General features: G+C 34.9%; 1 protein-coding gene across 10 annotated transcripts in view; it reads left to right on the forward strand.

Moving 5' to 3' along the window:
• Positions 1-14,698, forward strand: part of Dop1a (DOP1 leucine zipper like protein A) — a 120,248-nt gene that overhangs the window by 74,152 nt on the left and 31,398 nt on the right. For 8 of the 10 annotated variants that reach the window (XM_063233132.1, XM_063233137.1, XM_063233135.1 and 5 more), the window contains 5 exons: positions 2,314-2,588; positions 4,024-4,176; positions 6,147-6,244; positions 9,746-10,005; positions 11,701-13,693. In XM_063233132.1, coding sequence (XP_063089202.1) covers positions 2,314-2,588; positions 4,024-4,176; positions 6,147-6,244; positions 9,746-10,005; positions 11,701-13,693 — 2,779 coding nt within the window. The remainder of the gene's footprint in view (positions 1-2,313; positions 2,589-4,023; positions 4,177-6,146; positions 6,245-9,745; positions 10,006-11,700; positions 13,694-14,698) is intronic. The other 2 variants (XM_063233140.1, XM_063233136.1) reach the window with 2 other exon arrangements.

Below are 14,698 nucleotides of genomic sequence, written 5' to 3' on the forward strand. Positions count from 1 at the left end.
CTTGCATTTTTCCCCTTTTCTCTTCCATCCTTTTCCCTTTGCTGCATTGTAGATCCTTTTTCCTTTTAAACAATTTCTTTCCATTTCTCAATGTCTATTCTGTATTTTAGTCCTTATTTACTCTTGGTTTCTCCTGTCAGGGAGACACATGTGAGTCTGATTTATTTCACTTATGAATATGGTCTCAAGTTGTAAAGACACAACTTTGATCAATTTTGACTTTAGTGCATAGTGATAGCCATGGGTCTAGTTTTAATCTTTGGCATTTGGAAACCAGTTTTTCCAGAAACGTTTATTAAAGGGGCTATCTTTCTTCTAGTGAACATGTTTGATCCCTTGTCAGAGATAAAGGTGACCGAGTGTGCTTGGAATTGTACCTTCATCTTCTGTTCTGTTCCACTGATTCTCAGGTCTGTTTTGTTGCCAGTGCCATGTTGATTTTATCATAGTAGCTTTGTAGTATAGTTTAAAGTCAGGAATTATGTGTGTCCCCTGCTTGCCTTTGTTACATAGAATTGCTTTTGCTATTCTAGGTTTCTTCTGGTTCCAAATGAATTTTAGGAATGTTTTCTATAATTCTGTGAGATATACTAATCATGTTTTAATTGGGATTGCATTAAATTTGTATAAAAATTTGGGGAGTATGGCCATTTTCACTATGTTGGTTCTTCCTATCCATAAGCAAAGGATATCTTTCCATTTTCTGGTATCCTCCTCAATCTCCTTTTTTGGAGTATTATAATTTTCAATGCTAAGTTTTGTTTGTTTGTCTTTGTTTTTGATGCTATTGTGAAGACTGTGATTTCCCTAATTTCTCTCTCTGAATTGTGTGTGTTTGTGTGTGTGTGTGTGTGTATACAAGAATGCTACCAACTTTTGAGTGTTGAGTTGTATCCAATTACACTACTGAATTTGGTTATTAAATCTACAAGTCTGGTGGCATTTTTGCAGTCTTCTATGTAAAATACTGTGTCATCTGCAAATAACAATAATATAGCTTCTTCCTTTCCTATCTTCCTTTTATTTCTTTCTTTTGTCTAATTGCTTTGGCTGATGTTTTCAAAACTAATAAATAGGAGTGATGATAGTAGATATCTTTCTTGTTCCTGATTTTAGAGTTAAAGCCTCCAGTTTTTAATCATTTAGTATGATGATGTCTGTTGATTTGTCATAAACGGCTTTTATCAGATTGAGATAAAGACCATCTATTCCAATTTTCTGAAGGATTTTTTTTTTTTTACCATGAATGGATGTTGTACTTCTGTCAAAACCTCGTTCTGTACCTTTTGATCATGCAGTTTTTGTTTTTGGCTCTGTTAATATGGTACATTATATTTCTGGCTTTGTGTATATTAACCATTCCTGCTGCCCTGGGATGACTGCCACTTCATCATGATGTATAAACTTCTTGATGATTTACTGCTTTGTGTATGCCAATATCTTATTGAGGTTTTTTGCATCTATGTTCATTATGGAGGTTTACCTGTAGTTCTCTTTTTTGGTTGGATCTTTCTCTGTTTTGGTATCGGGGTAATACTTGCTTCCAGGAATTATTTTGAAAGTATTTCTGCTCTTTCAATTTCATTAATGAGTTTCAACATTAGTAGAATTAGATCTTCTCTAAATTTCTTGTAGAATTCAGCATTGAATCTGTCAGGGCCTGGATTTTCTTTGTTGGCAAGTTTTTAATTACATTTTCAATTTTATTGGCTGATAGCAGACTATTTAGAATATTTGTATCTTCTTGATTGAATTTCGGTAGTTTTTATGTATCTAGGAATCTGTCCATTTCTTCTATGTTTTCTATTTTATTGAAGTACAGGTTCTTGTGGTAGGTAGTGAAGATCATCTAGATTTCCACATCTGTGTGGTTCCATCTTTTTCATTCCTAAATTTCATTTAAATTTTTATATATACATATGTAGTATAGCAAGCACTCATTGACTTTTTTTTTTTTTTTTTTGTCTTTTTCCTTTTTATCGGTATCGGGGATCGAACTCACGACTGCCTGCTTGCAAGGCAGGCGCTTATGCCGCTGAGCTAAATCCCCAGCCCCAACATTTTTTGATAAATACACTTTTTTAGAACAGCAAAATAGATTGACTTGGCACAGAAAAATGTATACTGAGAAAAATTGATAAAATTCTTGTTGCTGCTTTATTTTCTTAAAACCCTAAACTAAAGGAAAAAGCATGATTATGTTAACAAATCAAGATCTAAAAGAATGTAGAGTTGCTTTTTTTAAAAGTTAGCTTACAATAATGTAAAATGCTTAATATAGTGAGCACTGATTGCTTTCATGTTTTCTTTCAGATTGTGAGCATGTGCAGCCTCCACAGTGGCTCCAGACTCTGATGAATGCTTGCAGCCAAGCAAGTGACTTCAGTATCCAGAGTATCGCTGTTTCACTAGTCATGGACCTGGTAGGACTGACTCAGTCTGTGGCCATGGTCACCGGGGAAAGTATCAATAACATGGAGTCTGCACAACCCTTAAGTCCAAACCAGGGAAGAGTAGCTGTGGTTATTAGACCCCCTCTTACTCAAGGCAATCTGAGGTACATAGCTGAGAAGACTGAATTTTTCAAGGTAAATGCTAAGATATGACTAAAATAATCACTCACTGAAGGGTCATACTTGACCTAGGGCGGTGAAGCTACAGAGAAAATAATTTTAAAGAAAGAGAAAGGCCTAGTGTGGAAGGTACACTTGTAATCCCTAGTACTCGGGAGATAGAGGCAGGAAGATTGAGGCCAGCCTGCACTACAAAGTGAGACCATGTCTCAAAAAACTAAAAGAACAAGGAAATCTCATTTATACAGCTAGACTTACTTACAGATTAAATGTTATACACTTTTGCCTTGCTTTTCATAGAGTAAAACCTCACCTTTTCAAAACTTCCAATGAAAAGTTTTTCTGGCTCTCTTGTAGTATATGATATCATTTAGAAAAACTGTCAGTATAGTTATCATAATATACATAGAAATAACGTCAGGTAGGTTTAATTTATATGACATTTTAAGCAGATAAATTATACATAAAAAAAGTTTTTAAAATCTGATTTGAAATTATTGTGCCCCTCCAAATATTTCTTCCTGCTAGATTCAACTTTATTTCAATAATGTAGTAGTTGTGAACATCCCAAGATTCTTGCTTTGATTTAATACCATCATAGATCTAGTGCTGTTTTAAAACATGTAGCTCCATAATATATATAATTTACTTTATAGAAGTCTTTGGGCTAGGAATGCAGCTCAGTGATAGAGTACTTACTTAATATGCATAGGGTCTTGAGTTTAATCCCCAGCACACGAAACATATAAAAAAAATTTCTTTTTTTATTTTAAACAAAAGGGTAAAAATGATACAGAATTTGAAAAAAATTGGGAATTAACACTAGTTAATATATTGCATATTTTTATCTTGCAAGTAGTTGTTCAGGTTACAAGATTTAGGCATAAAAAATGATCAAACAATCAGACAATAAAAACACAAACTCTTCTTTTTGGTGAACTAACAGATAGTAGTAGTATACTTATTTGTGTATATTTGCATACACACATATATACATATATATATGTAATATTTTCCCTTCTTTCTTTTCTCCTTTCTCCTACAAAAAAATTAAGTATAGTAGTTCAGATGTATAGTCATGAAGTATATTTCACACTATAACGTACAATTACAAAAATTAAATTATATTCAAGTTGGGATTTTTGTCTTATTAAATATAATGTATTTTAGCATTATTTTAACTATCCCCACAGTAGTAAAACAAGATTTTATCAGGGCCCAGTAGAACATTCTTACTACATTTCTGATATTTTAAAAAACTATTAAAGGATCATTATAAGCAGTTCTGAGGGTCCATGTGGCCAGAAGTGGGTAAGTAAAAGACTGTACTTTAAATCTCATCCCAGTTTCATGGTGAAAGAGTTATTAATTTATATATGAGGACTTCTTTGTTAAATAAATTTTTATGTATGGTTTTATAACATAGTCACTTTTGCATCTTTTCTTACAGCATGTAGCTTTGACTTTGTGGGACCAGCTGGGAGATGGGACACCACAGCACCACCAGAAGAGTGTGGAACTATTTTATCAATTACATAACTTAGTTCCTTCTTCTAGCATTTGTGAGGATGTTATAAGTCAGCAGCTAACCCATAAAGACAAGGTAAATCCTCCTCTTATCTGATGTATACAATGTGCAAATCTTATACCAAGAGGTAAATTAAGAAAATTAGGCAAACTTGTTAAAGCAAACACATAGATAAGAACTAAAATGGCTTTGTTCAGAGTGATTTAATATATTTAAGAATCTTGTTCAGATCTTTACAGGAAAATTCTTTATGAAAGCATCAATAATATAAATAATCCAAAATCAAATGCCAGATATCTTTCTTGATTTAGGACTTCGATATGGGTCATAATGCATAAAGCTATTATTCTTAGATCAGTTAGAGAAAAATCAGTATCTTTAGTTCTGAAACCGGTAAATACATTAACTCTAATATGTATAGGATTAAATAATGTGGGTGTTGCATTTATAAGGTATAGCTGTCTGTATACTAATATGCAAGATTATATTATTTGCCTTATAAATATATCTGAGGTGAAAGTTGTGCATCCTAACATATATGAAGCAATATATGTTAGTTATAATGCCTGAGTTATAGGTAGGCTGGAGAGGAAAAAATAATTTTAATTAATGTATTCAGGAACAATTTAATGAAGTTTTGTGGTCGTAAAGAGCTTTTAGAAGTAGATTTTTTAAAAATCTGAACTGCTAGTGAGTTTCATTGGACCATATTTCAAAAGGTGTCATGTTAAGTAATAAAAGATTTAACAAAGAGGAAAATGATGAAGGAGCAAATGAGAAGAATAAAATATACTACAATTCTGTTTATCCTTCACCGTATCCTTTCAAAATTGTTCAGAAAGAAAATTTAAAATATAATTCTAGGATTGTTTTTTGAGATACGTCCCACTGGTTGCCCAGGCTGGCCTCAAGTATGATCCTCTTGCTTCAGCCTCCTGGGTAGATAGGTCTGTGCCATCAGCACTTTCGTGCATTGTAATTTTTTTTTTACTTTTTTAAATCTTTTTTGTCAGTATCAGGGATCGAACTCACGACGGCATGCTTGCAAGGCAGGTGCTTATGTCGCTGAGCTAAATCCCCAGCCCCTCCTGTATTGTAATTTAACAACTCATGTTTGTACATTAAACATATATGTAGAACAAATCATTTACTGGTTTTTACTTGTGTAACATTTCAGATTTAAAGAAATAGTTCTGAGGTCATATATAATATGTGTATATATATATATATATCTCCATGAATAAAATTAAAACAGCTTTTGTTTATTTTTACATGTTTCTGTTGGCTTATCTGTAAAACAGGCTTCATTCAGAAAAGCATTTAATAAATCCACAGAAACAGCAAACCGTTTGCTAACTTATCTGCAGTTTAAACAGTTGCATTCTGGTTTCTTAGGGCTTTTGCTTGTAGGAGTAATATGTGCTGAAGGAAGTGTTGATAATGTGATGATTTGTACTGTACGTATTAAACACATGCTTATTATATCATTACAAATACTTGTCTTTTTAGACAATGTTTACATTTTTCTATTATTTTAATGCCTAATTTTCTTTTAAGACATCCCCAAAGTGGTTTAATATATTCTTATAGAAATAATTCTTAAGTGTTTAAATCTTTAGTCGGACAAACCATCTTGAGAAGTGATGAAAATTTCATTTGAGATTAGTAATAATTTCTTGGAAAAATAAATTAATTAGCTAAATATTGCTACTAAAGCGGAGGGAAGAAAATTTTATACACAAAGACATTATATGTTCATTGTTAACTTCTTAACATGTTACACAATAATCTAGTAAATGGATTAAAGTTTAAAAAAGCAACTGTTATTTTGAAGGCAGAGTTAAGATGACCCTTTTAGATTAATATTTCTATGTAAGCAGTATTTTCTATTTTTCTACTTTATAAAACTGTTATAAAGTATTTTAATGTATATTTGAATACTGTGGGCAGTGAACCTAACACTCTTGGTTACTTTGATTTTGCTAAAATCACTTCATAGCTTCAAGAGAGAATAAAATAACTCAATCTTCCGTATCCCTCCTCAGAAAATAAGAATGGAAGCACATGCAAAGTTTGCAGTTCTTTGGCATCTAACAAGGGATCTCCACATAAATAAGTCATCTTTTGCACGTTCTTTTGACAGGTTGGTTACATTTTTATATTCCAATGTTATGGTCAGATGGGCTATTGTCTCTTACTCAGTCATCTGTCTAGTTGGCCAGGGTAGAAGGTAGAAATTTACAAATTTTTTGAAGATTAGTTATTAGTGATCCCTAGTACCAGTAATCAGGGACCCCTGCAGTGAGTCCTCAGTCTCCTGTCCAGAGTTAAGGCGTATGGTGGGAAGAAAGACCGCAAGAGATGAAATAGAGGTGCAGGCAGGCATCTAGGATGAACAGTTGTTCTCAGGGAACAAAAGGCCACTAGTCACCCAGAACCTTGGTATTTATTTGTTACATCTGAGTCTAAGGATAATAGGTGAAGGGTAGTGACTGTTTTGGGGAAGAGTGATAGCAACTATGGTGAGCTAACAAGAACAAGCATTCTTGCAAGGACAAGGACAAAGGCAGAACTGTTGTTTCCCCAGATGCCTATAATCTCTAGCAGGTCTTATCTTGCACTGTGAGCATCGTAGCAATTATTAGCCCTAGGGCTTCCAGCTGTAACCAGAAAAGAGCAGGGACTTTCCACATTCCAATCTGGCTCAAGGACAGAAAAACAAAATTGGTCGTCCCAGATTTTCCCTTCTTAGCTCCAAAGTACCCAGTGTCCCTTCCTTTCATTGACCTATAATTCATCAAGTCCCTTTCATGTGCCAGGCATCATTCAGAATGCCAGGAATATAGCAATGGGTACAGCTACTCTTGGGTCTATATTTGTATACAATGAAACTGTAGACAAACAGTGTATTTTTAAATTTTTTTTTTATTTTAAAGAGAATAAAACAAAACAGAACAGAATAATATAAGCAACACAGACTTCAAAACAAGACAACAGGATATCAACAGTGGCTACCATGTCTCTTGTTTTCTTTGAAATAGTTGACCATACTTTCACATACAATAATATCAAATATAACAAAATAGTGTAAAATCAATCAAAAGAATGAAAGCATTGCAGGACTCCAAAACTAGATAACAGGATATGAACACTGGTTACTATAGTATCTCATTTTCTTCAAAAAAAAATGTCCATACTGTCACATATAATAAAATCAAATAAAACACAACAGAATAGAACCAATCAAAACAAAAGAATAAAAGCATGATAGGTCTTCAAGATGACAGGAAATCAGCAATGACTACCATACTGTCTCATTTTCTTCACAATAGCTGTTCATACCATCACACATAAAAACAAAATAAAACAGAACCAAGCCAGAAAGCATTATAAGACTTCAAAACAAGATAATAGGAAACCAACTATGATTACCATAATACATCCCATTATGTTCAAAATAGCTGCGCTTACCATCAGACAAAGTAAAATCTAACAAAGCAACACAGAACAAAGCCAAACCTAAAAAAATTGTGAAAAACAATACAAGAATTCAAGACAAGACAATAAGAAATTAACAGTCGTCACCATCTTTCCTTCTCAGGTATCTCACCTTTCACTTTTACAATATTTTGCTTTTTGGATCCCATTAACTCCTATTTTTTTATGCTAGGGTTCACCCATATAAGTTCAGACTGTTTCACCTGCATCCATTTACCTACAAGAGCCTCGAAATTATTGTACTTTATAGCTGGGTAGCTTTCCATTGTATGAAAATACTGTATCTTTGTTATCCATTCTGCAGTTGATGGGCAGGTTACCTTTGCTTTTTTTCTGGTCTCCTGTTGCATGAAACAGTTGTTTTCTCTCCTTTAATTTTTCTGTCTGTGGATTTCCTTTCCAGTTAAATATGTTTCTTGAATACAGTATGTGGATGAATCTTGTTTCTTGATCCACTCTCCCTGTTTCTTTTTATTGCTGGATTGAGGCCACCTACATTAATGGTTACAACCAACATACATTGGTTTGTCTCTGCCATGTTATCTTCCTGTTGCTGGCCCTCCACTTTTACCTTCATTCAATTGCCTTCTTGTTTGGCAATTCTCCTCTGCTGCTGTTCCGGGAACCATGGTCATCTTTATCTCTTTCTCTAGAATATTCTTTAGCACTCTTTGTAGGGTTGGTTTTGTGGTCATGAATTCCTCATTTGTTCTTTATCGTGGAAGTATCTTATTTTTCCATCAATTTTGAAAGATAGTTTTACAGGGTACAACAGTCTGGATTGGAAGTTGGTTTTTTGTTGTTTTTTTTTGTTTTTTGTTTTTTGTTTTTTTTCAGGATTTGAAATACTTCACTCTTGTTGACTTGATGGTTTGTATTGACAAGTCTGCTGTGATTCTGATTGGTTTTCCTTTATAGGTGATCTGTTTCTTGTTTCTAGCAGCATTTTTTTTGTTTTGTATCCAAGATTGCACTCACAACATCAACAGGCACTTATGTCACTGAGCTAAACCCCCAGCCCTCTAACAACTTTTAATATTCTGTTCTTGTGCTGAATTTCCAAGATCTTTATTATTATATGCCTAGGTGTAGATTTACTTTGATTATAGCTAGTTGGATTATAGTCACTTATCTATAAAGTGTATTTTTAAGTGTTTCTCAAGCAGTTATTTTTACTCTTCTGCCTGAATTGGACTTAATAAAATTCATAATTAAAAACACTGACACACTACTTTAATAGAATCAAAGAAACTGTAGTTACTAAAAAGTGGCTTTGCTGTTTGTCTAGATCTGAAAGTTACTTAACTCAAACTTCAAATATGAGATTTGCATTAACTCCTAAAGTTCTACCATTTATTGCTAGAACTCATATATTGTCAAAAAATAACACTTGCATCTGTAGGTCTCGTAGCGGTGGCCACAAATTAACTATATTTAAAGCCTATTTCAGGATCATATGTGTGCTATATTGAATATTATATTTCAACTGATGCTTTTTCAGCCAGCATCACCATTTTTAATTGGTCTGCTGTTGAATCATACATAAACCCCTACAATGTACTAGGTCCTGAGATAGGTACTGAACAAATAACCATTTCTAATTTGACAATCACTTTGCCTCATCTTAGAAGCAAGGTAATGGAAATGCAGAGAAGTTGAGTTGTTGGCCAGAGACACAGAAGGTGTCTGCATCATGAGTTTTCTAACTCGGAAATATATATCCATACTTCTCACAGAAGGTCTTTCCTTGAATTAAGCAGATGGCTTTGACTTGAGAAGAGAATGGTAAAAGAGTAACACTAACCAGCATGGAAATCATGTTGACTTGCAAAAGCTTCATATATGATGAATCAAAATGAACTAAATGTGTCCTTTTCTATCTGTTACTTTTCATGTCATAAAAATAATGTAGTTTTGCATTATTTTAAAAACACAAATATATAAAAAGAGAAGAGTTATTTTCTCCTTTTTCATTGTATCTATTGAGATTAAGATAATACTCTGCACAAGTTTTTTCTGAAAGCATAATTACCTTAAAATAGCTAATGAAAGATAAAAATACAATTTATAATGTTAATTGCAGGAAATTAGAGTGTTATAATTAAAGATGTTTTGTTCTTTGTTTTATTATTGATGTTTATTTTAGGTCCCTGTTCATCATGTTAGATAGCCTTAACAGTCTCGATGGTTCCACTAGCTCTGTGGGACAAGCCTGGCTGAACCAAGTCCTTCAAAGACACGATATCGCAAGAGTTTTGGAGCCACTGCTGTTGCTCTTGCTTCATCCAAAAACTCAGAGGGTTTCAGTGCAACGTGTACAAGCAGAACGTTACTGGAATAAGATTCCCTGCTATCCAGGAGAAGAGAGTGACAAGCATTTCATGCAAAATTTTGTCTGCAGCAATGGTAAATATCACATGAAAGTAGGATACCTTTCTTTAGAACTAAGTTGAGATGTAAATGTAAATGTAAATGAGATGTAAATGTAACAGAGATTGGCAGAGAATTGCATGTGTGATTTTCTCTATGGCTTATTTCCTCCCTTTTCATGTACTAGCAATACATTCTGAGCTATGTTAGAATGTGCTTCATTAATGACCATCTTAGAATTATTTGGATCTATTTTGTCAGTTAACTGTGACAGTGGGAAAATAAGCCACAGCTGCTATTAGAGACATTCTATAATTTTGATGGAAATATCTTTAGAGCTTATTTAGTAATCCTCATCCTGCAACAGGTGTGTAGATATGACACTAGAAATTTATAATAATCCTATAATGCATGTTTATGTTGATTTTCCACAAAAAATAGGAAAAATAATATTCACCACTAAAGGCTTTGTTATGAACTTTAGGTGGAGTCATTATTGTGAAATGCTTGGTGTGTTGACTGGGATATCCTAAGTGCTTAATAAATATTTGATATACTTACTACAACATCCACACTTTACAAACTCTTACAAACCCTCTCCAGTAATGGTCCTGTAATATATTTTAGTAATGAGAGAGTCGTATGTCTTATTTATTTCCTTGACAACCTCAAGAGGTCAATAATAAAAAGGTTATTTTACCAAGCAAATTGCTGATGTCTAGAAAAACTATGACTCTCTCAAAGTCCCATGGCTAGTAAATGATGAGGTTTGAACCAAACCGTCCTATTCCTCCTCTAGTGCTAGTGTTTTTCTGTAAGGCTTTTGTTCCTCCCTCTGATTTCCTTTCCACCGCTTAGCATGGATAATCTAACTTGCTCTGTTCGGCTCATTACCAGAGCATTCTGGTGGTAGCCCTTTACCTACCATGGTCCCTCTGAATTCTACTTCTACTCTGAACTCAGTCTCAGACCTCACCTGTCATTATTTAAGTTTAATACTGTTCAGTTTGTGCTGCCCATGGCACTGAACCTTCCATCGTTTCCAAAAGAATGCTATCAATCTAGTATCCTCCCAGAAGAGCACAGAAATGGGTGTATGTATTGTGATTTCCTACTAATTTTAACAAGTTCACTGCATAGCCATAAATTGTATGTCTTGCTGCTGGGTGGCTCTGAATTTCAGGTAGCACATGCCTGACTGTCCCACCAGGGGCTCGGGCCAGTGGTACAAACCCCTTGATCAGTCTGTAAAGCATGTACCATTCATGGCTCAAGCTAGCAGAAACATGTTAAACTCCTAGGAGAGGAACAATGATGTGTCTTCTCTCCCTCCTTTTTGTTTCTAGGTTAGGGTCCTACAGATACTAGACTAAAACAAACTAATGTTTGTTTTATTAAAATCAGGAAGATTATCTGGTTATACATTTGCTTAGATATTAAACTGTTTGAATTCTTTGAAACAGCATAACTAAAGCACAATATCATACATGGAGGGAAAAAAATTCAACCTGTAAGACAATTTTTATATTTTGTCTATATTAAACATGCTGTTAGATTACATTCTCAATGGTCATCTCTATCATTTTCTGATTTAAGTTCTAAAATGATAAGAATGATGATTAATATAATTACTAAAAAACTATGAATTCAATTTACCTTTCCACATTTCAATTATTTTAATATCCTTTGGGTTTTTTCCCCCTCTCTTTTACTGTTTTTGTCATATGCCAGTAAGCCAAGTGCAACTCATTGCATCAAAAGGAACTGGTGAAAAGCCACTTACCATGGATGAAATAGAGAACTTCAGTCTCACTGTTAATCCATTGAGTGATAGACTTTCCCTCCTAAGTACCAGCAGTGAGACAATTCCAATGGTTGTTTCTGATTTTGATCTTCCAGACCAACAAATAGAAATACTTCAGAGTTCTGACTCTGGATGTTCACAGTCCTCTGCTGGGGACAACTTGAGTGATGAAGTTGATCCTGAAAATGTGAATGCCCAAGAGGACTCTCACATGCCAAAAGCAAGGTCCCCAGATGATGATGTTCAACAGGTAGTGTTTGACCTGATATGTAAAGTTGTAAGTGGCCTCGAAGCAGAATCTGCATCAATTACATCTGAATTAGAAATTGAAACTCTGCCCCCAAAGGGAAATGAGTTATATCTAAATGAAGAGGCAATTAAAAGTGAAGATCAGTCCACTCAGCAGAGTCAGAGTTCTTTGCTAAGTAATGAAAGTCCTCAATTTCTGTCTGTGTCTGCAGAAGAAGACCATGAGTACTTCTTGGCAAATGGAATTTCCAGAAATAGCTCTTCACCTTGTATTTCAGGAACCACCCATCCTCTCCATGATTTTTCTGTTGCTTCCACAGAGACCAAATCGAGACAGAGGAGTCACAGTAGTATTCAGTTCAGTTTCAAAGAAAAATTATCAGAAAAGGTCTCAGAGAAAGAAACAATTGTTAAGGAATCAGGTAAACAACCAGGAGCAAAACCCAAAGTAAAACTTGCCAGAAAAAAAGATGATGACAAGAAAAAACCATCAAATGAAAAGCTCAAACAAACCAGTGTGTTCTTTAGTGATGGTCTGGATTTAGAAAACTGGTATAGCTGTGGAGAAGGAGAAATTTCTGAAATTGAAAGTGACATGGGTTCTCCAGGATCACGGAAGTCTCCCAATTTCAATATCCATCCTCTCTATCAGCATGTGCTTCTGTATCTCCAGTTATATGATTCATCAAGGACTCTGTATGCTTTCTCTGCCATCAAAGCCATCTTGAAAACTAACCCTATTGCTTTTGTAAATGCCATTTCTACCACTAGTGTAAATAATGTGTATACACCTCAGTTGTCTCTGCTTCAGAATCTGTTGGCCAGACACCGAATCTCTGTTATGGGCAAAGACTTTTATAGTCACATTCCAGTGGACTCCAATCATAACTTTCGGAGTTCTATGTATATAGAAATTCTTATTTCCCTCTGTTTATATTACGTGCGTAGCCATTATCCAACTCATGTCAAGGTTACTGCCCAGGATTTAATAGGCAATCGAAATATGCAGATGATGAGCATAGAAATTTTGACTCTCCTCTTTACTGAACTGGCAAAAGTAATAGAAAACTCCACAAAAGGTTTCCCAAGTTTTATCTCTGACATGTTATCAAAGTGCAAAGTTCAAAAAGTGATTCTTCATTGCTTGCTGTCATCTATCTTCAGTGCACAGAAATGGCATAGTGAAAAAATTGCAGGTAAGAACTTGGTTGCTGTGGAGGAGGGCTTCTCAGAGGACAGCCTGATCAATTTCTCAGAAGATGAATTTGACAGTGGCAGCACACTTCAGTCACAACTACTCAGGGTGCTTCAGAGACTGATTGTTCTGGAACATCGAGTAATGACTATTCCCGAAGAGAATGAAACAGGTTTTGATTTTGTTGTATCTGACCTGGAGCACATCAGTCCCCATCAGTCCATGACTTCTCTTCAGTATTTGCAGGCTCAGCCAATCACATGTCAAGGCATGTTCCTCTGTGCAGTGATACGAGCTTTGCACCAACACTGTGTGTGTAAAATGCACCCACAGTGGATTGGTTTGATCACATCTACTCTGCCTTACATGGGAAAAGTCCTGCAGAGAGTGGTTGTCTCCGTGACACTACAGCTGTGCAGAAATTTGGACAATCTAATTCAGCAGTACAAATATGAAACAGGATTATCTGATAATAGGTAAGGATTGCTTTTAGCTTTGTTGCCTTTAATATTTTTCACATATATGACTCTGCTTAAATATACCAAAAAGTCAGTCACAAGTGGGATTGAGAGCCCTCAGTAGTGGAATATGTATTTATCATGCATTAAAATTCTCCCCAGATCCACAAAAAAAATTAGTGGTTTTCAATAGTTCACAGATAGCATGTTATTTTCTTGAAGAAGAAAATTCAGCTTGAGGAAAACTATCAAAGAACACAGAAGAGAAAAGGGAAAGAATACTTAAATAACCATTTTCTCTCCCTTCAATTAATTTTGAAGATTATGTTAGCTTTTTTGTTGCTGAGACAAAGTGCCTGACACCCACAACAAGAAGGAGGGGAGGTTTATTGTGGGTCCAGTTTTCAAAGATTTAATCCATGATGGCTGTTTCAAAATCAGAAAGTGGTAGACCAAAGTTGCTTGCTTCACAACAACCAAGAAGCACAAAGTATGAGGGGAAAGTGCCAGCAAGAGGCGAGCCCTCCAAAGGCACCTCCCCAGTGGCCCGCCTTTGCCTACGCCATCTCCCAGTGACACACTGACGTTATGAACATAAGCAGACTCGTCCACTAGTGAGTATAGTGCCCCATGATCCAGGTACCTATTCAGGAGTCTTAATCCAGTCAGGTTAACAAGATTAAGGGACCCTGTGGTCTGCTTGACTCAACTGGCAGAAGTAATAGGAAGTTCTGCAATAATTTCCCTACTTCTACCTGGTATATTACCTACATGGAAATTAATTTTAGACTAAAATTGATAAATAATTCCACCTAATTTTGCTGCTTGTCTTGGATTTTTCCATTTTGATATCAAACTATGTTTCTGCAGACCATGTTCAAAACTAAAACACTAGCCAGATGTTTAGTTAGTAGGTGGATGTCTGGTTTTTCTAGCTAAAATCATCTGTCTCAGCCAGTAAGAAAACTGCCTGTATTTAGTAGAGCCTTGATAAACCTTCCATTTGTTAGTAGCTAGAAGTTT

The sequence above is a fragment of the Cavia porcellus genome, unplaced genomic scaffold, assembly GCF_034190915.1.
Source record: "Cavia porcellus strain 051 isolate PalLab524CR breed Dunkin Hartley unplaced genomic scaffold, mCavPor4.1 scaffold_22, whole genome shotgun sequence".
NCBI lineage: Eukaryota > Metazoa > Chordata > Mammalia > Rodentia > Caviidae > Cavia > Cavia porcellus.